This window comes from Ruditapes philippinarum, unplaced genomic scaffold (assembly GCF_026571515.1).
Source record: "Ruditapes philippinarum isolate M1 unplaced genomic scaffold, ASM2657151v2 ctg5910_1_1_1_1, whole genome shotgun sequence".
Lineage (NCBI taxonomy): Eukaryota > Metazoa > Mollusca > Bivalvia > Venerida > Veneridae > Ruditapes > Ruditapes philippinarum.
Window position 1 is genome coordinate 183,475 of NW_026860609.1, and position 23,955 is coordinate 207,429.

Here is a 23,955-nt window from a genome sequence, read left to right on the forward strand (position 1 = left end):
TACATGACCATGATGTCTACTTAAACAAGCTTCTGTTTGACTATGATTTTTTTTTAATTTTTCATCATTAATGTCTTAGTCAAAGTAGATCTATTCAATAAAGAATCAGAAAACCTGAAGATGAATAAACTTGATTAAATAAACACTTCATTTTGCTGTCAAGTGCTAGTTGTTTTTTTACTCTGATTTCATTTTTTCCCAAATGTCTTTTCTCGTGAATGTCATTTTTCCTGAATGTCATTTCTCTTGAATATCATTTTCTTAGATAGTCATCTCACTAGAATGTCATTTTTTTTCTTGATTTTTTTATGTCAAATTTCAGTTTTTACTGACCTTTGATGAGCCAAAAATTTTAAAAAAAAATGTATTAAGGATTTAAGATAAGTAAAATCACGGATTTATATTACAAGGATCGGACACTTTCGTTTAGCTTAAAGTCCCGTCGCGCGCATGCGCGGAATCGGATAAAGGTGGATGTGAATTATTTTCAAATGATTTGAATTACGAGAATGCACAGTATATTCTATGTGTTTTACTTTGCTATTTCTTTCAATGTACAGATCTGTATTTCACTTAGCTCAAACTATCTGATATGACTTGTATCTCTTTTATATATATTTTTATTATCTCATCAAAAAACAACAAGATAATGTCTTATATACATATTATTTTAGAGCGTTTGATACCAGGTACGTCTTTGCTTTACTGTTCAAGAATGATTTATGAACGATAACCAAAATCAAATATTAATTTACGCATCACCCCCCTTTTTTTGTCTATGATTATTAAATGCATGCTTTTATGAATGCTGATCACTGTGGTTATAGGGTTAACATTAATCAATTTAGGAGATGAAAATAAACCCTTCACCTGCTGGCAATGAAAGTAAGTAGCCTTTGCCGCCAGTATAGAGCCAGGCCAGCCTGCACATCCGTGCAGTCTGACCAGGCTCTATACTGTCAGCTAATAAAATTTCATCTATAAATATATAGTATATCCCCAAAAATGAATATGGACAGTTCCAGAAATGGAAGCTGGACAAGTCCATTTAAGAAATTTCAGCAGGTTAAGTGTTAAGCAGCTTAAACCATTATGTCTTAGGTAGAGCATTTGCCTTTTATATTAAAACTGACTGGTTAATTACCTGTCTTAGGTAGAGCGTTTGCCTTTTTATGTCCAAATTGACCGGTTTAATAATCATAGCCAGGTTGTACCAAAACATATTATAAAGGCATTCCTGGAAGCCTTCTAGCTTTTTTCTCACATTAACAGGAATAAATTTCAAACTGGACAATTTGTTGTCATTATAACATGACTGGGTGGGGTATGGTGTCAACTTGTTTTCCTGCATGATAATTTAGAAAATTAGCTGGGTATCAGTTGGGCATGGCTCTCTCTGCAACAATTTGACACCAGGGCCTACATAAATTATATAATGAAGATTGTAGGGAATACATATGTACTAAAATCAAGCACAGACATTTACATCACTTATATCATATATTGCCAAACAAGTACCAGTAAATCTTTTGCATGTATTATATATCTTGTATTATATACTTTTCGTTGTGGTAAAATGGATGTTGAATGTTTTTTATTTCAGATCAGGTCTTGCCTTTTTGTTTAGTTGTTTAGTAATTTATTATTTTTCCTTTTATATTGCCCTAGATAATAAAAAAGCATGGATGCATAAAAAATAGTTAAATAAGGATTTAAATTTTTGCATGCTTAACTATATTGTTAAATGTTCACTTTTCATAAATGAAATACAATAATTATTCCTACATCTTATTTCAAAAAGGAAATCTTCCATGTAATGCACATAAATCACTGGTAACCCTCCACCTCCAATGGGAAGAGCAATGACCTTTACTTATAGTACATGAAGAGCAATGACCTTGACTTTTAGTACACATGAAGAGCAATGACCTTGACTATTAGTACATGAAGAGAAATGACCTTGACTTGTAGTACATGTTACGATTTATATCAAAATCTAGGTAAAAGGTCCTCCTTTCAAAGGGATTGTCAGATGGTAAAAATATCTGCTCTGCAAGTTGGACTTATTCCTTGCAATATGAGCACTTTAACAAAGTCATTGCATCAACCCATACATTATAGGTTATTATTGCCTATTTCTGCCCTGATTTGCCATTAGAATGGGGAGGATTGGTTTTATTTGACTAGTGCATTAAGTGTTATAAAAGATTGATTTTAAAGTCTGATTAATCATGTTAACAATTCATAAAGTTTTGATATGACTTTGTATGGGTATTAGAAGCTGAAAATGTGAACTACCTGCCAAGGTATGTGCCTTTATTTTCAGGTGGTCTCTAGTTTAAGTTTTAAGAAAATCATGTATTGTAACTAAAATATTGAAATATGTAAAGTCTGTATTAATTAAAATTTATTAGTTTTGAAGAGTTTAGATTTTCATCAAAACTGTCAACCAATTATTTAAAATGTTTAATGGGTTTCTTTAAATTTTTAGGGCCAGAGATGACTCAGCAAATTTCGGCAATTTTCCTGATCATCATTCGGACGAGGAGTACAAGAGTGGTCCTGAAAATAGGGCTGATCCTCCGGCACCTTGGTCTGCTTCTAGTAGAGACCTGCCCCCTGTATCTGAAGAAAACGAATCTGATGTTACAAGCCCAAAAAAGTATGTATTTTCCAAATTTTGTTCTTGACACACATAATTGCAAGTCTGTCAATCCTTACACTTTTTAATTGTTTGTCATACCACAGGCATTTCCTGATTGGTATTTATAGTTACAGGATTATTTGCTGACCTGATATTGAATATATGATATTTTGGAAAACCATATCCTTGAGAATATCAGGGGAGTGGTGGCCTAGTGGTTAAGGCGCCTGCCTCTCAACCCAGGAATCATGGGTTCGAGCCCTAATTTGGTCACAACCATGATTCTTCATATGACGCCAGTACTGGTTGTTTCCAGGAAGCGGACTGAAAAATGATAAGTTGCAAGAACTTGTTTCGCAATTGAGCTTGAACAATATGTTTAAGCCATATCTTGGAGAGACCCTGTGACCGATAACTTTCCTCATCATCATTTGGAAAGGATAAACCATGTGTAGGCTGTTGAATCTAGGATACTTTTGCCATTTTGAATTTTTATCCTGCCAAATGTATTCTGTTAGTATGGAATGTAATAGGTAATCATGTGACATCAAAACATCCAATGAGAGAAGAGTATTTTGTAGTTGCTTGATATGTTGATACCACCCAGTGAACCTCTACCCTTTGATCAGTCTCATTTTAAGGCAATGTTGTACTCTTTGTCAAGCCTTAACATTGATCACTCCCCAGTTTTTCCAATATTCATACTGTTTGAAAGGAAGGCATGAAAAATAAATTCTATTTTACAGGACTTAGACTGAGTTCAAAATTTAGCAATTTTAGATTGAAAATGCCATTAAGTATGATTTTTCAATAAGAATTTTGCTTTTGTTTTGTGCATTGAATTTTCATAATTTCCTTTACACCAATACAGGAGTAACATTTGTTTAGAATTTTGCATTTTTGATGCATTTGCATCATTAAGTTTTCCATGTTTAGGACTTGACTTCATAATAAAACACATTCTTGATTGTTTAACTTACAGTAGAAATAAAAACATGGAATGGTATGAGGTTGCCACAGATTCCGAGCTCCCTCCACCAAGGTACCCATGGTTTAAGTTTACAAAGAGTTGAAAAAGAGAACCAGACTGATATTTCAAATCAACAGTTTTTAACCTTCGACCCTTCCACCGCTTTTCTTGTTCAAGCAGTGTTTTTCTCCCATCTTTTCGGAAACAGGTCAGTGACCACTCAAAGGAGAAATGTGTCAACACTTAAAGTGACATTATGCTCATTTTTTCAATGTTAAGCTGAAATTTTCAAAAAGGATGAAGAAAAAGACAGGCAATAGAACAATAATTGATAATGACAAATGGTTAGGCTAAAATTTAAAAGAAATTCCCCACTCTTTTTAAAAAAATGAAAATAACTGTTGATTTCCGTAAAGATATTTATGGAAGTTTATAGTGGTCACAGGGGTTTTTGATTTTTCAGGTGACAAATGCAAAGTATAATTTTGAATTCTGTATGCACACTCTCCATAAAATTACTCTTGGTTTAACATTATGTCACTTACCATAAAAATATTTCTTGGATTAGCATTATGTCACTTTAATCTGCTGACTTTATGTAATGGATTTGCCCTGCTTTGAATTTGGAACTAAGGGATTTCAAAATTACTAACAGTACAGAGCCCAGGCGGAATGCATGGATGGACAGGCTGGTCAAATCGTTCCTGGTTGAAGCAGGTAAAGGGTCAGTTGTAAATCATTTGACACCATTTAGGTTATTTTAGGGAGGTGAGGGATATGTAAAAAAAACAGCTAAAAGTTTACTTTTGAAACCATTTACATTGTACTAGGTAAATAAGGGGGGGGGAATCATGACAGCTACATTATAAGTTAATTCTAATAACATTTTGGAAAATAATTATTTCTAGAAATTGTGAACAGGTCCATTTACTGTAACCATTGAAAAGAGGTAGAAAAACACTGACAAGAGCTGGACATGTACCTTACACTAGGCATATATATATCTCATTTGGCTAGTCATGAGTGTATGATATAACCAAATATTTTATCATGTCTTATTCAACGCAATCTGATATTATAGTGTCTCATTTAAAGACTGGAGTTACAGGAATTTTTTTCGCTAATTTTATAGCCGATATTCAGTCATATTCCAAATTGAAAATATTATATTTTTTCCCAATTCGCAGGAAAAAATTCCCAGTTGTAAGTTACAAAAATAAAACTAGTGAAAACAAATTCTAAAATCTTTGAAAATTAAAGGCATTTTTGATGTGCTTGTTTGAAGATGACATCCTAGACAGTAATTCTTTTCATTCATTTAATCCCTGCAAAATTTTTCCCAAATTTTTAGCAAAACATTCCCATTTCCATGGGTATTGGTCATGTTCCCAAAATCCTGGAGAAAAAAAACCTGAGATGTCACATATTTGAACTGATGTCAGAAACACCATTGCACACTATTTTCCTACACATTTTTAACAATTAACCTGCTAAATTTGTGTAATGGATTATTCCTGCTTTGGATTAGGATCAGTCCATTCAGAGGCAAGGGATTTTAATATTCAGATAATAAAATTGAGCTATAAACAGACCGATGTGCAGGCTGGTCTCAGGCTCTATACTGGTAGCAAAGGTTGATCACTTTTAGTTCCAGTAAAGGTAATCAAATGCTGTGTTTTAACTCTTAACCACCAGGTTTGATCCTGGGACTTATCATGCAGTCTAACAGCTTCAAATTTTCATATTGATACCCCAAAAATTGATAATGAATAGTTCCGAATATGGAAGCTGGACAAGTCCATTTCAAAAATTCAGCAGGTTTAGGGTTAAGGTTGAAATTTGTTTTCATAACACAACATTATAATGCACCTGAAGAATTTGCTATCAAGCTCTAGGTTATCAGGCTTGCCACTGAGACTTGCTCTATTATACTTTAATGTAAGTCTTTAAAAAGTCATCATGGAAATCATTGGTAAAAGTAGGTTTATAGAATATTAAAGAACAAGAGCTGAAAATCATTTCCAATTCAGAAAAAAAGTCCTTCGTATTTTTAGTTTGCAAAAGTACAGTAATCTATTATATATACAAGGCTTGGCTTTAAGTTTTGTCTTAAAGATACAAATATTAGTAAGTATACTGCTATTTAAAGAAGCAGCTGATGGTTAATGGGATAGCTTGACCTTTTGGCAGTTGACCTTTGCACTTTTCCTTGAAATTATTCTGAGCTTAAAAGAAATCATATTCTAGAAGCATATTGTACATGAGACTGCTTAATCACCCACTGCTTTGTGAGTGGATTTATGTGAATAAATGCAAAATTGAGCCGTGTCACGACAAAACCAACGTAATGGGTTTGCGACCAGCATGGATCCAGACCAGCCTGCGCATCCGAGCAGTCTGATCAGGATCAATGCTGTTCGCTTACAAACCCTATAATAAGTAGAGAAACTGATAGCGAACAGCATGGATCCTGATCAGACTGCCAGATGTGCAGGCTGGTCTTGATCCATGCTGGTCGCAAACGCACTATGTTGGTTTTGTCATGATGCGGCTCAAATAATGATACATGTTTGGATATTGGTGCAAAAAGATGAAGACTGGTTCAAGTTCCAAAAGGTGGAAATTAAAAGATGTTAGTGAAATATTTCGAATACTGGGGACTGGTGGCATTTAATGCAGGGTTTTCATTATTAACAGAATGTAGATCCATATCATCGGATAAAGTGCTGTTACAATTTGTTGTATTTTCAGCCTGTTGTTTAAAATAACTCCCTTGACCCTTGGCCGAAATTGGTTGTTCTTGTTGGCTTATCTATTGCCTCAGATAAAAATTTAATGGTTGATTAGTTGAAATAAAGAGGAAAATATTGCAAACTTATGCGCTTGTAAGCTGCAGATTGTTGAAGTTTGTGAATAAATGTATTTGGATAGGAATAAATAAGTTTCCCAAGTCTGCTAGTGAAATTATCCTAGCCTCATTTTAAAGGTGCTAGATTATATCTATAGGCATGCAGCTTTCAGAATTTAGCTACAGGTGTATAGAAAAGATGATGATATTGATGTTAAACTTATAAGATATTTTCAAAAATTTACATTACATGTACTGATGTTTTTAAGCTTTAATATTTCAAACAAAAAAGGTGCTTTATTTACTGCACAAATAGGAATAACAATAATTAAGTTGCTTTTAAAACACTTATTAGTTGAGTGAGCATAAATGATTTCTTTAATTAAATATCAAGAACTCAAGTTTCAATGAAGCAGATGCCGCAAAAACATCCTTAATTTATAAACATAGAATAGTATTTTTAGAAACTGTTATTTTTTTTTATTAAAACAACAACAACAACAAAAATACACCTATCTGCAATACATTTTCAATCATGTGGGAAATTAAATAGATACTAATTCATATGTTTTGATAATAAATGGATATGATGTTGTTTTTTTCTTTTTTTTTTAAATACTTCAGTTTGTCCGGAAGTCATGGTATTGCAAGTCTACGAGCCATCGATCCTGAAGGCAGTTTGCTAGAACAGAATGGTGCTCAAACCAAACTGAATACACTGAATGAACAGGATAGTAAAACTGAGGTCCAGTCCATGGAAAAGGCAGGCGAGTACAGTGTGAACTATCTGTTTGGTGCATCCCCGCTCCCCGACACCTGTTTATCATGCCGAGACTGATAATGTGGTGTCGGAGGACACTGATAGTAAGTCGGTTTTATAAAATCGTAAACTTCAGATTTACCTTCGTATTTCAAACTGTCTATGGCTTGGTAAAAATGGATGATATAATCGTTTTTTATGGCTTTTAGAAAAAATGAATTATAGACGTTTCTTGCACTTTTTTCTTTAATATATGTATTCATATTCAGTGTATCTTTCTTTATACAGTTCTTTTCTGTTTTCTTGATATAATAATACTATTCTAACAGGTTTTCTTCATTAAAGAAGGATCAGAATTAAGTGTTCCTGCCTACTTATAACAGAATGTTCTTCTATGTATAATAGTAAATAGTTAAATTTATCTTTTGGTTTGATCCAGAAATACCCAAAATATTTTTATAAATCTGATAATTAATAATATTATTATCATGATGTCCTCCTTTAATTTGTATACCTGTGTAATGGTCAATTGTTTCATCTGTTTAATTGTAAAATATTATTTATTAAATGTAATCCAGCAACATTTCAGGATTACTAAAATAACCCATGGTAATGTCATAGCCGCGCAGCTCATACAACTTGTGACCGTGTAAATGATGTACTTTTAATTTTATAGTACACCAAGTGCATTGAAATAATTGTGGATAAAAAAAGATAAAATTCTAGGAATAATATATAAATCATAAAAAAATTATCAAAATTTTTCTTAAAATTGATGTATCAGAGGGATATGAATAAATAATAAGGGAAATAATGACATTGTCTTTTATAGGGAAATACAGTTAAACTTTGTTCGCTCGAACTCAGATCACTGGAATACTTGTATGATACTTGTATGTGTGTTTATTTTAGTTAATGGCTACAAAATAGATGCTGCTGAAAATATTTTGTTAAGTCATTGTTTGAAATAATTTTTATCCCATAATAAAGATATAAATATATTTTGAGTTTGGATAATGATTGCCCATTGTCTAAAATCGATATGGAAATACTAGCATTGTCTTTATATAGGGAAATAATCACAATATTTTTAATGGGGAAATAATTACATAGTCTCTTATTGGGAAATTTAATAAATGTCTTTGGTATGAAAATTCTAGCATTGTCTTAGAGGGAAATAATGACATTGTCTTTTATAGGAAAATAATGACATTTAACAGTCTTTGGAGCAATGTCTTAGAGGGAAATAATTGATAGGGAAATGATGGCATTGCCTTAAAGGGAAATGATGACTGTCTTTTATAGGGAAATAACAACATTGTATGTTTTAAGGAAGTTAAAACATTGTTTTATGGGAATTATGTCCTAGCCTGTAGGTAAATAAAACATTGTCTTTCATATTGAATTAATGCCATTACCTCCCATATCAAATATTGGCATTGACGGTCTTTGTTATGGATATAATGGAATTGTCTTTGTCTTTTTCTTACAGAGAGTGCAGATTAAGTCTTGGCAATCGTTGAATTCTTCCTGCACTTAGTAAATTATTTTGGTTTAACCCCTAATACTAATAATACATACTTTAAACTAATGAAATGCTGTGGGGTTTTCTAGGTGTTTTTTATCTTCACTAGTCTAGTTTGATTACAAAATAACACAGTTGTTGTGTGAGATATTTTTCTTTATTATTGTACCAAATATTCATATAAACATAAACAAATTGTAGGTAAATAAAACCATGATTTAAATATTTTTCACAGCAGACTCATCCTCTGATAGTCAGGATGAGATTGAGAGTAAGTTATTAAAGCAATTAGAGTAATCCCCCCTGTCATTGAGGTGTCGTCTGATGAATGATTTTGTAGTCTGCTAATGATTTTATTGTGTGCTCAATGAAATTTTTTTGTTACCTCATAGATCATGTCATTCTGTTGTCAGTACTGATACCTTAGTTTTGTCTTGTGCACAATGATTTGGTTGCAAGTTGTATTTTTTCTGTTTTATTTGTAATGATCTTGTTGTAAAATATATTTGTCAAAATGAATTTTATTGTCAGATTGAAAAATCTGGTATTTTGTGAAATGACTTTGTTGTCAATTGAATAATTCTTGTTATTTTCCCCTTTGAGGATTTTGTCAAGTAAATAATTCTGTCTTTTGCACAATTATTCTGTCTTTTGCACATTTATTCATCTTTTGCACACTTATTCTATCTTCTGCAAAGTTATTCTGTCTTTTGAACAATTATTTTGTTCTCAAAAGAATATATTCAAAGAGTAATTGCAAATTTAAATTTGTTGCCAACTGGATAATTCTGGTTTTTAGCACATTTATAATGTTTTCATTATGGAATGACTATTTCTTGCTAAATTTATTTTTAAGAAAACTGTATTAGTTACTTTTGTTCAATGATTTGGTAGGCTATAGACTAATTTTTATTTAGCTCCACTTTTCTAACAAAGCTTTTTAATTGAAACTTTATATGTACATGCACCTTGATGAGTCTTACCTGCCACACAAAAGGTCTCTTAACAAAACATACCAAGAAATCAAAGTGCAATGACGAAAAGAAATTTCAAACACAAGTTCTGTCTGCTACACCTATTTTAGGGTTATAAGGTCAAATGTATTTTAGGGTCATAAGGTCAAATGTCAAGGTCACTTGTACCTTAGATATGTTAAATTCATGTTCTCAGAAACTATCAGAGCTCTTTGTTTTCGAAATCTAATTGGTATTATTTTCCATCATGATAAACCTATTTTTAAAAGAAATGTATCTAAGTTCTTCACTTTAAACTTTTAAGTATTGTTCATTATCAAAATGAAATATTTCTTAACGGGCAGATAATCCTGAAAGTCATTTTTGCTTAATTATCTCCCTTTGCCAAAATATTCACTTCAAACTTGAACTACATGTTTAATGTTACAGGCGGGTTATATTGCCAATAAGTTGGTGTCATCTTTTCAATAAGAACAATATTTTATTCTACACAATAATTCTGTTTATCTTTCAAAAAATTTGCACAGTAATTATGTAAGTTTTTACGGGGGGTATATTGCTTTGCACTTGTCGGTCCGTCGGTCCGTAGACCAAATGGTTTCCGAGTGATAACTAAAGAACCCTTAGGCCTAGGAACTTCAAACTTGGTATGGTGATTGGTCATGACCAGTAGATGACCCCTATTGATTTTGGGGTCAAGGGGTCAAAGGTCAAGGTCACATTGACCTTGTAAGCAAAAACGGTTTCCGATCAATATCTAAAGGACCTTAAGGCCTAGGAACTTCAAACTTGGTATGGTGATTGGTCATGATCAGTAGATGACCCCTATTGATTTTGGGGTCAAGGGGTCAAAGGTCAAGGTCACATTGACGGTTTCCGATCAATAACTAAAGAACCTTAAAGCGTAGGAACTTAAAACTTTGTATGGTGATTGGTCATGATCAGTAGATGACCCCTCTTGATTTTGGGGTCAAGGGGTCAAAGGTCAAGGTCACATTGACCTTGTAAGTAAAAACGGTTTCTGATCAATAACAAAAGAACCCTTAGGCCTAGGAACTTCAAACTTGGTATGGTGATTGGTTATGACAAATCAGATGACCCCTATTGATTTTTGGCGTTAAGGGGTCAAAGGTCAAGGTCACATTGACCTTGTAGGTAAAAACGGTTTTCGATCAATAATGAAAGAATCCTTAGGCCTAGGGACTTCAAACTTGAGATGGTGATTGGTCATGATCAGTAGATGACCCCTAATGATTTTGGGGTCAAGGGGTCAAAGGTCAAGGTCACATTGACCTTGTAGGTAAAAACGGTTTTCGATCAATAACTAAAGAACCCTTAGGCCTAGGAACTTCAAACTTGGTATGGTGATTGGTCATGACCAGCAGATGACCTATTGATTTTGGGGTCAAGGGGTCAAAGGTCAAGGTCACATTGACCTTGAAAGCAAAAACGGTTTCCGATCAATAACTAAAGAACCTTAAGGCCTAGGAACTTCAAACTTGGTATGGTGATTGGTCATGATCAGTAGATGACCCCTATTGATTTTGGGGTAAAGGGGTCAAAGGTCAAGGTTACATTGACCTTGTAAGCAAAAACGGTTTCCGATCAATAACTAAAGAACCTTAAGGCCTAGGAACTTCAAACTTGGTATGGTGATTGGTCAATGATCAGTAGATGACCCCTATTGATTTTGGGTCAAGGGGTCAAAGGTCAACGTCACATTGACCTTGAAAGCAAAAAAACGGTTTCCGATCAATAACTAAAGAACCTTAAGGCGTAGGAACTTCAAACTTTGGTATGATGATTGGTCATGATCAGTAGATGACCCCTATTGATTTGGGGGGTGAAGGGGTCAAAGGTCAAGGTCACATTGACCTTGTAAGTTAAAAAACGGTTTCTGATCAATAACGAAAAGAACCCTTAGGCCTAGGAACTTCAAACTTTTGTATGGGTAATTGGTTATGACCAATCAGATGACCCCTATTGATTTTGGCGTTAAGGAGTCAAAGGTCAAGGTCACATAGACCTTGTAGGTAAAAACGGTTTTCGATCAATATTGAAAGAATCCTTAGGCCAAGGGACTTCAAACTTGAGAATGGTGATTGGTCATGATCAGTAGATGACCCCTATTGATTTTGGGGTCAAGGGGTCAAAGGTCAAAGGTCACATTGACCTCTTAGGTAAAAAAACGTTTCCGATCAATAAACTTAAGAACCCTTAGGCCTAGGGAACTTCAAACTTGGTATGATGATTGGTCATGACCAGCAGATGACCTATTGATTTTGGGGTCAAGGGGTCAAAGGTCAAGGTCACATTGACCTTGTAAGTAAAACGGTTTCTGATCAATAACTCAAGAACACTTAGGCCTAGGAACTTCAAAACTTGGTATGGTGATTTGTCATGACCAGCAGATAAACTCCTATTTGATTTTGGGATCAAGGGGTCAAAGGTCAAGGTCATAATGACCTTGTAAGTAAAAACGGTTTCTGATCAAATAACTAAAGAACGCTTCAGCCTAGGAACTTCAAACTTGGCATGGTGATTGGTCATGACCAGCAGATGACCCCTATTGATTTTGGGGTCAAAGGTCAAGGTCACATTGACCTTGTATGTCAAAAACGGTTTCCGATCAATAATAAGAGAACCCTTAGGCCTAGGAACTTCAAACTTGGCATGGTGATTGGTCATGACCAGCAGATGACCCCTATTGATTTTGGGGTCAAGGGGTCAAAGGTCAAGGTCACATTGACCTTGTAGGTAAAAACGGTTTCTGATCAATTTACTAAAAACGCCTAGGCCTAGGAACTTCAAACTTTGTATGATGATTGGTCGTGACCAGCAGATACCCTTATTGAGTTTTGGGTCAAGGGTCAAAGGTCAAGGTCATGACCAGTAGATACTTTATAACCCTTATTAATTGTTTGATCACTGGGTCAGAAGTCATGCATAATAACCTTATCACATGACTAATTGGCTGCTGATAGGGGGCATACATGTTTTACAAACATATTCTTGTTTAATTGTTATCTCTCAACCAAGTACTCAGCCGTTATAGCCGCAAGTAAGGTAAAGCACGAGGTTTATACCTCTAAAGTGCCCCAACGTTTTTAAGTTCGAAGAACCGTGTTAGGTTATGTTTGTTATTTTCTTATTAATACTGTTCAACAAATTGCGAGCTATTATATGTTTCGTTTGTTATTATATGTTTACTTATTTTTTATATCTACTATTCTTTTAAAACCAATTTTTAAGAATTCATGTTTAAAATTAAAACGGATTTAAATCAATAAATGTCTTTTCAATGCTGTAAAACACACTACAAACTGTTCCATTAAAATATACGGCAAAAATAAAAAAAGAGTACTAAAACAAAACAATACATCAAAAATAAAAGGCTTTTGAAAAATAAAAGTACATGTACTGTTAATTGCATTTTCGAGGCTTTATAGGCCTTTAAATCATTTATGTTTATAAAGCCAAAATAAATGAAAAATAATTGCAATATTGACACCAGTAGATATTTGCTTTGTATGTTTAGATGGTTGAAAATGATTTAGTTAAAGTAGATCCATTATCAATCTATTAAAATTTGTTAACCCTTTAATCAGCCGAATTTCTGTAAAAGTCTGGCTTTGTTTCCAATTTAAAATTTATTTTAGGGATGCATGTAAAATTCAGAGTCTGGTCAGACTGCAAAGATCTACAGGCTGACCTATTGGTGGCAAAGAGATAATTTAGTTTTGAATTTCCAAAATTGTCTTGGTTACATATATTCAGAAAAAAGGAAACTGTAACCTTTTAACCTTATTCTGAGGATTTTATTCTGAGGGCAAGGCGAAATTTCACTATGGCAATTTATTTTGAACATTTAGTAATGGTCATTTGTCTCTTACGGCTGTGGGATTAGTAGTCAGTTGATTTCAGAGAGATATTGGTAATAACTGGATTGTCATCCAGACAGCATTATTTAAACATTTCCTCTCTGGCGTGGGTTTGATCCCTGGGTGATGCTTTGGTAGTTTAGCGCGGAGGAAGGTAGTCTAGTACTGGTGTAACTCTCCAGGAACGATGGTTAGGAAACTACCCGCCTATATGACTGAAATACTGTTGGAAAAAGGCGTAAAATGAAACAAAGAAACAATTTAAACATTTATGAATATTTAACTTTTTCACTTAAATTTGTAAGTTATCAATATATACATGCTAGTTATTTACGGTACATTTAAAAAGAATGACTTAGATCAAGAGATGTTTATTTCTGACAAATCATTTGGTCTGTAAGTAGGTGAATTTTACAGTTATAATTACTTGAATTTTGAAGGTACCGTGCAGTATTTCATAATTCAAAAGGGATTGGGTGCAACATTGCTTTTCATATTTGAATCATAAAAAATTCTGTATTTCCTTAATATAGTATAGACCACAGTTTGTAATCTTTGTCAGTGTGATATTGGGGAGCAATTCCATTTGTATAATAGAAATTTTTGTTGAACAACGGTTCTTATTTACTGGCACTATTTAAACTATCAGGATCAATTCCATAAGTATTATGGACATTTTTTTTGTTAAAACTAAGAACTCTAATTTATTGACACTATTTAACCTATTTTCAGATGCAGTCAAAGTAGGGCTTGACACAGATCCATACTCTGTTGTCAGTATGTATCCTGCGTGCACGTGCGATTAGATTCTCGTTTAAATTTTGTAGATTTCTTCTTACTTTAGTCCGCTGAAAACTAACTTTTTTAAAGCTTTGGTGACACCAGCTTTTTGATGCTTTGCTTTTAACAAAAAAAACAACAAAGATTACCTGGTGCATTTTGTCTTTTATATTGGAAGGAACTGGTTTGTGAGTATTTGAAGTGGAATTAAGTTTGAATTTGGCTTTCAGCATTTGTTACAGCACCAAATATAGTTCTGTATAATTATTAAGATCAAAAATTTTTTTTATTTATCGGAGCTTAATTATTCTAAAAAAAGTATTGTTTCCCCACTTTCCCTGAACAAATTCAAGTTATATAATAATTTCTTGCATATCTTTTTTTTTTGGTTGCTTGGTTACACATGTAATTGGTTACGGTATTTCATCGTCATTGTAAGTGACAATGCCATTGAAATGTAATGATGAAACTATTTTTGCAGTAAGAATGTTACATAGGACTGATATAGTTGTAAATTGCTCTATTTGCACTTGAAACTTGATTTCATTTTTGTTGTTCTTAGTGCCAAAAACAGCACTTAAGTAGCCTCCCTTTGCACTTTGTTCTATAATACAATACATGTCTTTATGGGATAGTTCTGTAACTAAGTATTTTGGTGATAGTTCTAAAATAGTAATATTTAGGAAAAGTTTATCATTCAATATTTAAGGAATAATTCTACCATTTAGCATTTAGGGAACAGTCCTTTTACATGGTTTTAAGGGGAAATTCAGTGATTGAATATTTGAAGAATAATTCTATGATTCAATATTTAAAGTGACATTATGCTCATACTTTCATAGTCAAGTTGAGTTAAATTGAGTTTATATTTCAAAAGATTGACTGTCAAAATGGTGTTTGACCAACAGTTGATATTCAAACAAGCTTAGGATAAAATTATATATCTGCCTAAAATTTAAAAAGACTGCCCCTCTCTTTTATAAACTAAGCATTATACGTAAATTCTTATGGATATTTACAGAAATTTCGTTTAGATCTCTGCGTTTTTTATTGTAAATGCGAACTAAATTATTAAATTAAATGGAATTATGGCAAAATGAAAACTTATTTTGATCTTCACCCGTTCACTCACTATAAACCCTTGGATGGGCATAATGTCACTTTAATGAATATTTAGTATTATACAGTGTTGAGTGGATATTCTATAATTAAGTATACCGGCCGTTCTCAGTTAGAATTTACACCCTTAGTTTTTACTTGTCGCCACCGTCTATCCTCATTATTGCAGGTTATTTGCCTGTAAATCTATGCTGGTTTAAGAAGGTAGATGTTACCTTAAATAACACACAATAACTCGCCATTTGATCATGAATAATTGTTTAATAATATTCACCTAAAGTTACGAAAATGACAGGTTCGTGATTGTCGCCGTTCAATTTATATAAAGTGAACGTGTATTTAGATGCTTTAATTGTATTGTTTTAATTTTCTTTGATGCCGTATTATTTTGGAACAATTCACGACTATAAATTTGTAAATTAGATCTCAGTAACAATAACTCATAAAAAATGGTAAGATTTTAGTGTTTGTCGCCGGATAGTATGAAATGTTCGTTATCCTTTTAACCATATATTGCAAGTGAAGTGTTTTTATCATTGGAACAACATTAGATGTTCTTTTTTGTATTAATATCACAATATAATACTTTCATATTATCACCATGTTCATAGTGTGCACATTTTTTTTATTATTTATGTAGAATTTATCGTTGTGATGTGGTTTCACCGTTTGGGTTAAAATTGAAAGGTTCGTTACCTGATTTAAAGGGTTTATGACTGCAATATGTACCCCGAGCACATCAAATGTTCTAAGTTACGTAAAAATTAGTATTTTATGCCAAAAATGAAACATTTTGTTGCTGTTTAAACAACATTATTGAATCTGAAATATGCTGAGAAAAGGTTCGTGATGAAAGGTTCGTGCGGTGATATATTTTACTCGATGCCGCCTACACTATGCTTGTTTGTAAACGGCTGCGGATAACAAACATATGTACTATGATGTCATTTGGGTTGAAACGTTTCAACTCTTTCCATAATGGTTGCTTATTATTCGCAGCACATGTTATAAACATGATCGAGAATTCCCATCAAAATCCTTTGGCAAGTGATTTTGATACTTTTCATGATTATTAAATTTCAAGAAAATTTTCTATTGCCTACCGAATCACAAACGATATTGTTTTCAAATGAAATGAGCGAATTTATATTTCTATGATGTTTATCAATACCATGTCGGATCCCTTACCAAAATGACTTTAAGTGACTTATATGTTCTTATATGCAACTTATTCTTGACCTATAAGAGAACTATAAGTTACATATAAGTCACTTATAAATCACCTAAAAACCTGTCTAAGTCAGTTATAGGTATATGCTACATATAAGTCACTTTTGGCCATTTTTCCCCCAACATACAAGTGACATATAAGTCACCTATAAGTGCCTTATACTGGTCAAGTTTGAGGTAACCAGTTTCTATGTTAGGTATAAGTGAAAACTTAGAACTTTTGCGAGACCTTTTATTACTGAGCAAAGCTGAAAAAATTATTAAGTGCAAAAACATGAGAAAAATTGATAAAATTTATTGAAGTTAATTTGTAATTCTTTGCTTTATCACAATGGGTATCAAAATACTCAGAATTTAAAATACTATAATCTAAGACCTTAATCACAAACAATTAAGATTTTTTTTAAATGTTGCTTATTAATTTTTTAACACAGCTGGATTTTTTAAATAAGACAATAGGAAAAATGATTATTATCAATTAAGTATATTACCTGTAAAAAATTTTGGCACAGATTCTGTGCTAAATTGGGACAAAAATGGCATTCAATCAGTGATTTCTAGGCTACCATGGACAGAAATGAAATTCGGGCATGTCATTTCTTCTCACAAGGAAAATATTTCACATAAAAGTCACCCAAGGCATAATTCTACTCTTGTTTTTTTTTCTAACTTGAAACAGACATTGAAATCTATACGTTTTTACCTACTGTACTTCTTACAGACCTCATTTTGCTGAAGTAAGATATTCTAACAAGAAAAAGAGGTGTATTTTTTTTAATATACAAGTGTTATTTTTAAGACATTGGGGCCAAGTGTATTTTAGATATTTAAACAATAGAAAAAGCAGTGCTTGAAATAAACTCATTTATATTGCCCTTTTAATCTAAATAAAATCAAGGAACCAATTATGCCTGATGATTGCTTATATTTTCTACATCCACTGATTTTTTACACCACACAGATCAGAGGTCTGATAAAACTGGCCACCTGCCTTGACACCATCTGTGCATGACTAATTTCCTGACTGGCCATTCCTACAAATCAGACTGTTCTATGTGATTATTTTGGGGAAAGATAACATTTCCTATCCTGAATTTGCAAAAAAGGACATTGCATTTTCTTTTCAAAAATGTATAATGATTTTTAAAATTTACATATCTATTAGTTATTTGATTTTTTTTTCACATTCAATGATTGTAAGATAGAAATGATGAGTGCTTTGATTTTTGGATTTACCCTGTTTTACATAATATTGGACCTGCCCAGACACACAGTTGTAAGTCTAAAACATTTAGGTTAGCAAGCTGGTGGAAATCACAGAGAATCTACTTGATGTTTTAGGAATTTTAGAGATATTGTTTTGTTTAAGATGTTTAAGTATAGTTATGGTAAATAAGAATGACAAGAAGAATCACCTTGGACAAGAAGATATACAACAAAATCAGGTAAATACTTTTGAGTTACATTTATGCAGATACAGGTTATATATTAAACAAGCAAAGTAGGATGGCAGCAAACTAAAATTTGTAATTTGAGAGATCAAGGCTGTTTTTATTTCTAAGCTTCATACATTAGATTTACTAATACTTGTAATTGATTTAAATCTAGATTCAATAGTCAGTTATTAGGACTAAATAGTACAATCAATAGTTTTATGCAGCTGAATAAGACAGTGTCATCATAATCATTTATCATTTTATTGTTGTTTTCAATGGAGAAATCTTATATTACATTTTACATACATTGCAGGCTTAAGTGGGACCAGTGCCAGGTGAATAATGATATGCAGTATTGAGCCTGAAAAGGTATTTTTATTCCCTATACTTACTCAGAAAAAAGCATAATAAATGTTGTTGCAAATAGTGCAGTTAATCAATTCTTATGGAGACTTTTAGCAATTCTTAAACAACACTGGTGATTTGTGCACTAAAATGAGATCATAACTGTGTAACTTAGTATATTTGCATAAATAGCTAATATAGTGTGATGATATAAAATATATGAAATATAACTGCATATAAAATAGTGCACAATTTATTCCACATCTTTTTTAATTAATTATGAATTTTATCTTTAAAGGTGAACACAGCCAAATGAAGTTTTCCAAGGAAACAGAATCAGAGGACTGAAAAGACATCAATGAAAGAAAAAGTAGTTTAAATAATCAGAAACATTTGAACAAATTTATGATTTGAACAGTTCCTCACTGACAGACTTCCAGCAAAATAATTATATAAATAAAGTGTTTGATTCCAAGAAAACCAGTACCTACAAAAACTTGCTGCTAGAAATAAATATTGTTTTTGTTATAGTGAATGTAAAATGATTGAACTGAAGGATATGTATGTTGAATTTTGTATTTTGCTCATTTATATGACTAAGAATATAAATTAATAAACATTTTTGAAATTAAATTACTAAACTTTTATTTTCATTCTAGCTTTTTTGTCATCAAGCAACATATATGTGACTTACATGTGACTTATATGTTACTTATAACTATTAAGTGACTTATATTAAGTCACTTATATGTAACATATAAGTCACTTATATGAGACATATAAGTCACTTATATGTTACTTATAAGTTGAGCATATCTTTGACTTACATGTCACATATTTGTGACTTATATATAACTTATACTTCACTTATATGTCAAAATGCCAGACATATACTGCACTTACATCTAATTTGCATTTAAAATACATATACTTGACTTATAGGTAAATTGACTAAGTGAAGTATAATTCACATATAAAATAGCCTATAAGTGACTTATAAGTTAATTCCGTAAGGGATTACAAACAAGGAAAGGTTCGTGACCATTAGTCACGAACCTGTCCTATGATAATTTATATGAATAAAATAATATATCTTATCCTGTAATGTATATAATATTATTTAAGAAAAATCTTGTGAGTATATCTTGTTTATACAGAAAAAGAACATCAAAAGAATGTCTGATTTTTACAAGACGTTACAACTGAAAAAGATGTATGTAAAAATTAAACCTCGTACTCGCCCGAAAAGCTTGTTTTATAAAAAAAGCAAATAAACATTATATTTGTGTGATTATAAATTCAAAATATGAAGTGAATTTAAAACAATTCTATAAAGATAAATTATTATGATGAGGGAAACATGATAAAATAAACATTAAACTCCATGAAAGGTTCGTTGTCTTGAGCCACGAACCTTTCAAGTAAAAAACCGTCTTTTTCAAGCTAGACGAATGTAGCTTTGGAATTACTTTTAGTGCAGACAATTATGCTGAAGTCTAAACCTGAAAACATGCGGTAATTCAGTAAAATAATAAAACAAGAAGATTCGGAAAATTATCAAGAATATATTATTACAAGCATGAAAATATACGTTGCTTCTTCAATGTTGTGAAATTGTGATTAACCTTTTGAAAACTAATATTTGCGTGACATATTGCAATGTCCAGTAGGCGAAGAAAAGATATGGCTGAACCCAAGGACACACCCTAAAAGGTGATGAAGCCAAGAGAAACAAGATATTCGCGGAGGTCATTTAAATACTTGGGAGGTGACAACATTGAATTGGTCAATTCTTTGTTTGTTGCAAAAGAGCAGTTTCAGTGAATAACGAACATATCATTAGAGAAATTGACTCCGATCCTATAATTTGATATGCTTGCGTTATATAGCTAGTATTTTTTTATACTAGCTGAATGTTTCTCTTCGTAAAAAGCTTATGTTTATTTGTTTTAAAAGTAGAATCTAGTATTATTACCATATTGACACGTTTTTATTGGATTGAATTAGTTGTTATAAATTGAAGAAAACATTTATAAATTGTTTTACTACAGATGCCATTCCCAATTTAATATCATTTTTGAGAAATGAAAGATTACAATAGATATCATTAGGTAAGAATATAATTGTAATTCGAATGTCTATATCCGAACTTTATATCTGAATATAAATGTATCTGTATTAGCATCAAAATTTTGATTTGACAATGAAAGGTTCGTTATTTTATATACCATATCTGAATTGAAAAAGTTAGTGAATATATGATTAAAATCTTAGCACCAGCAATGTATTTGATCTGGTAAACTGTTCTACTTCTTGATACATGTTTATCTTTTAATTAAGGTGTTGTTGTTTCAATTGTTTTAGACTGATATGCTGTATTGCTATGTCTTTAGTTACTATCATTTTACATAAATACTATTCGATGCTTTATTTTACTACAAAATAATGTGAACCAGTATACTATAAAGTCAAGAAAGATAATGGGTTTTATACTCAATATCATTGTCTGATGTCTGTATGTATGCTTTGGGGTATTAAGTGGGATTCTTTTTTGTTTGCGTCTATGGTTGAAAGGTTCGTTAGCTTTACATAGTACTTAAATTTTAGCAAGGTGATCATTTACCTAACAATAAAGCATATACATCGCATACAATTGCTAGCAGAGATACTACGGTTTTTATTTATGCCAAGAACTATACTTATTACACTGGGTCGTAGCTCTTATAATAATGAGACAAATCGTAATCACAGTTAAGCAGTATATCTTGATTTGCACTTTTTGCATATGAGTTTTTAAAAAAAGTATATAAGCTTAATTAGTCAAGAAATTCGTGATATCAATTGTACAATTAAATATTTATGTATCATGTGATATTTAAAAGTAAATTCCAATAAGATATCATCAATGTAATTATAAGCAGCCCTTTTTAGAGTAAAAGGTACTTTGTCACGAACATTTCCGGCATTTTAAAAAGGTAAAATGGATACACTTTTCAAACCGCCGATTTACAAAAACTACTTATATGATGTTGAAAATAATTTCAGTAGAACTTCACAGATGGTTTAAGTTTGTAAAAAGACTAACAGTTTTGCGTTTTTGCGAATCTGTATTTTTTATAAAATTTTGATAGGGGTGTAAATTCTAACTGAGAATGGCCGATACATGTATGGGAAATAGTTCTATAAGTCAATATTGAAGGGAATTTACTATAATTCAATATTTATAGGATAGTTCTTATAATTCAAAGTTTTAGGGATAGTTCTATAACTTTCAATGTTTAGGGTAATGGATCTATAATTCAATATTTATGGGAAAATACTATTATTGAATATTTATGTGAAAATTCTATAATTCTATATTTATGGGAAAATATTATAATTCAATATTTATTGGAAAATTCTAGAATTCTATATTTTAATATGGGAAAATAGTAAAATTCAATATTTATTGGAAAATTATATAATTCTATATTTATGGGAAAATACTATAATTCAATATTTATTGGAAAATTCTATAATTTTATATTTATGGGAAATTACTATTATTTAATATTTATTCGAAAGTTCTCTAGCCCAGTATTAAGGGGAATGTTCTATATATGGGAAGAGTATTATCATTGAACATTTTAGTTATAGTTGTATATATTTATTATAATGTTAGAGGGCCAGTGATATATTTCAAGTATTAAGGGAAAATTCTGTAATTCAATACAAAGCAGTTCTGAACTTAAATATTTTTATCCTGCTACTGTCTATATCTTCAGCTGGATAAAGCCTTGCCGGATAAACTTAATTAACTAAACTGTATCTCCAGTCATTACGTCATATGATGACGTCAGCTGTTTAGCAGCAAAACAAAACTGCATAGCTAGAGATGCTATTTTATTGGGGAAAAGTAAGAATGGAACCATTCAATTATTCTAAAAACTTGATTGAAAGCAGGATAAATCAAATACATGGTTGATGTCGGGATGAAGAAGGTTTATACGGTTCGCTGCGAAAGTGAATACACTTTCTCAATCAATATTTAGAGAATCATTCTATAACTAATCAGTTTGGTGTTAAACAAAATACATGTATGTGAATGGATGGGCATGATGCCAATGATTAATTCACTAGCTTTGCTCAGTGTTATAAGTGAGAAAACAAAGAAATTTATATATCTCCAAGTTAATAAAAATTGTCTTTAAAATCCAACACAAGTTATTGACTTTTTACTAAGATACTTAACTACATGTAGTCTTTACATATCTAATATATTTACTTATTTTAACACTATGAACTCTATAATTAATTTTCTTTTCTAAGTACTTATTCTTAATAAATTTTAGTGTTTAGGGTTATATAATGGTAAAATGTAAATTTTCCTTTAATTTGGGAGCAATAGGACAGTATTTTTGCAAAATGGGGTGAAAAAACTTTATTTAAATTGAATTTTAATGGAAAAAAATGAATGATTTAAAAGAATTCTACTGGTGGAAGACTACTCTTAAACAGACACTGTTATAAAAATGGAAAAAAGCCTGCAGCAATTGTTAATTTGTGATGAATATAGTACAATTTTGTAATTGCATAAATGTCTGTTCAAAGTTGTATAATTTTCTTGTATAAAGTTTTAATATCTTATAATAACAAGTTATGCAATACATGCCACTTAAATGCCATTCATGATATCATATAATTTTGAACAAATCAAATTTCATTTAAAATGTTCAATACTTTTACCTTGTAAAACAAGCTAACTCCTGAAATATTAACAACAAAAAGAACACTGTTCACCTTAAATTATCCTTATTCTTGCATAAAAATTGTTCAGACATGTTTATATTAACAGTGAAGATAACATGCAATAATAGATAAAATCACTCAAACATGCACTGTAACTGTTTTAAATATGCATGACAATTACATGGTTCCCTTGTAAAAATAGCTTACTGCAATGATGGCCCTGGTAATTTCATTATCAAAACATAAACGTCACTTGACAATGCACTTGCATGTAAAACCATGATGAAACCAGTTTCTTTGTATGAAGAAGAGATAATGAAATGTGGAAAAACCAACAGAAATATTCTTTGATGCAAGAATAGCGCTTTAAATGCACCTTTCTTACGCATCTTCCTGCAGAAGCCTTCATGCAGTCTTATTAAATCCCTCTCCATGTGGGCTTGGGCTTTCACTGTGTCCTCTTCCTTCTGCAGATGTTAACTTAATGCATAATAAAGATCATCAACTCCTTATGAACAAATTCAATTTTTTACAATCGTTGTGTTAACAGTTTCCACATGAAGACATAATGTTATTAAAATTGCAAGTTGAATTTTTATAGTTTTTCATAATGCCATAATTATATAAAGTTGTTATATAAAGTTGTTATTTGGATTTTGTTTTTAAATTTTGGGTTAAATGAATGTCATAAGAATTAAATAATTGAAATCATTTA

The 23,955-nt window shown here is 31.6% G+C and overlaps 1 protein-coding gene across 7 annotated transcripts in view; it reads left to right on the top strand.

Annotated features, from left to right (window-relative positions):
* Positions 1-23,955, top strand: part of LOC132712771 (anoctamin-4-like) — a 121,013-nt gene that overhangs the window by 91,782 nt on the left and 5,276 nt on the right. For 4 of the 7 annotated variants that reach the window (XM_060695204.1, XM_060695207.1, XM_060695208.1 and 1 more), the window contains 4 exons: positions 675-689; positions 2,492-2,662; positions 3,627-3,686; positions 7,087-7,326. In XM_060695204.1, the coding sequence (XP_060551187.1) occupies positions 675-689; positions 2,492-2,662; positions 3,627-3,686; positions 7,087-7,300 (460 nt within the window). In that variant the 3' untranslated portion in view covers positions 7,301-7,326. Of the gene's footprint in view, positions 1-674; positions 690-2,491; positions 2,663-3,626; positions 3,687-7,086; positions 7,327-8,982; positions 9,047-23,955 lie in introns of those variants that run through there. The other 3 variants (XM_060695205.1, XM_060695206.1, XM_060695209.1) reach the window with 3 other exon arrangements.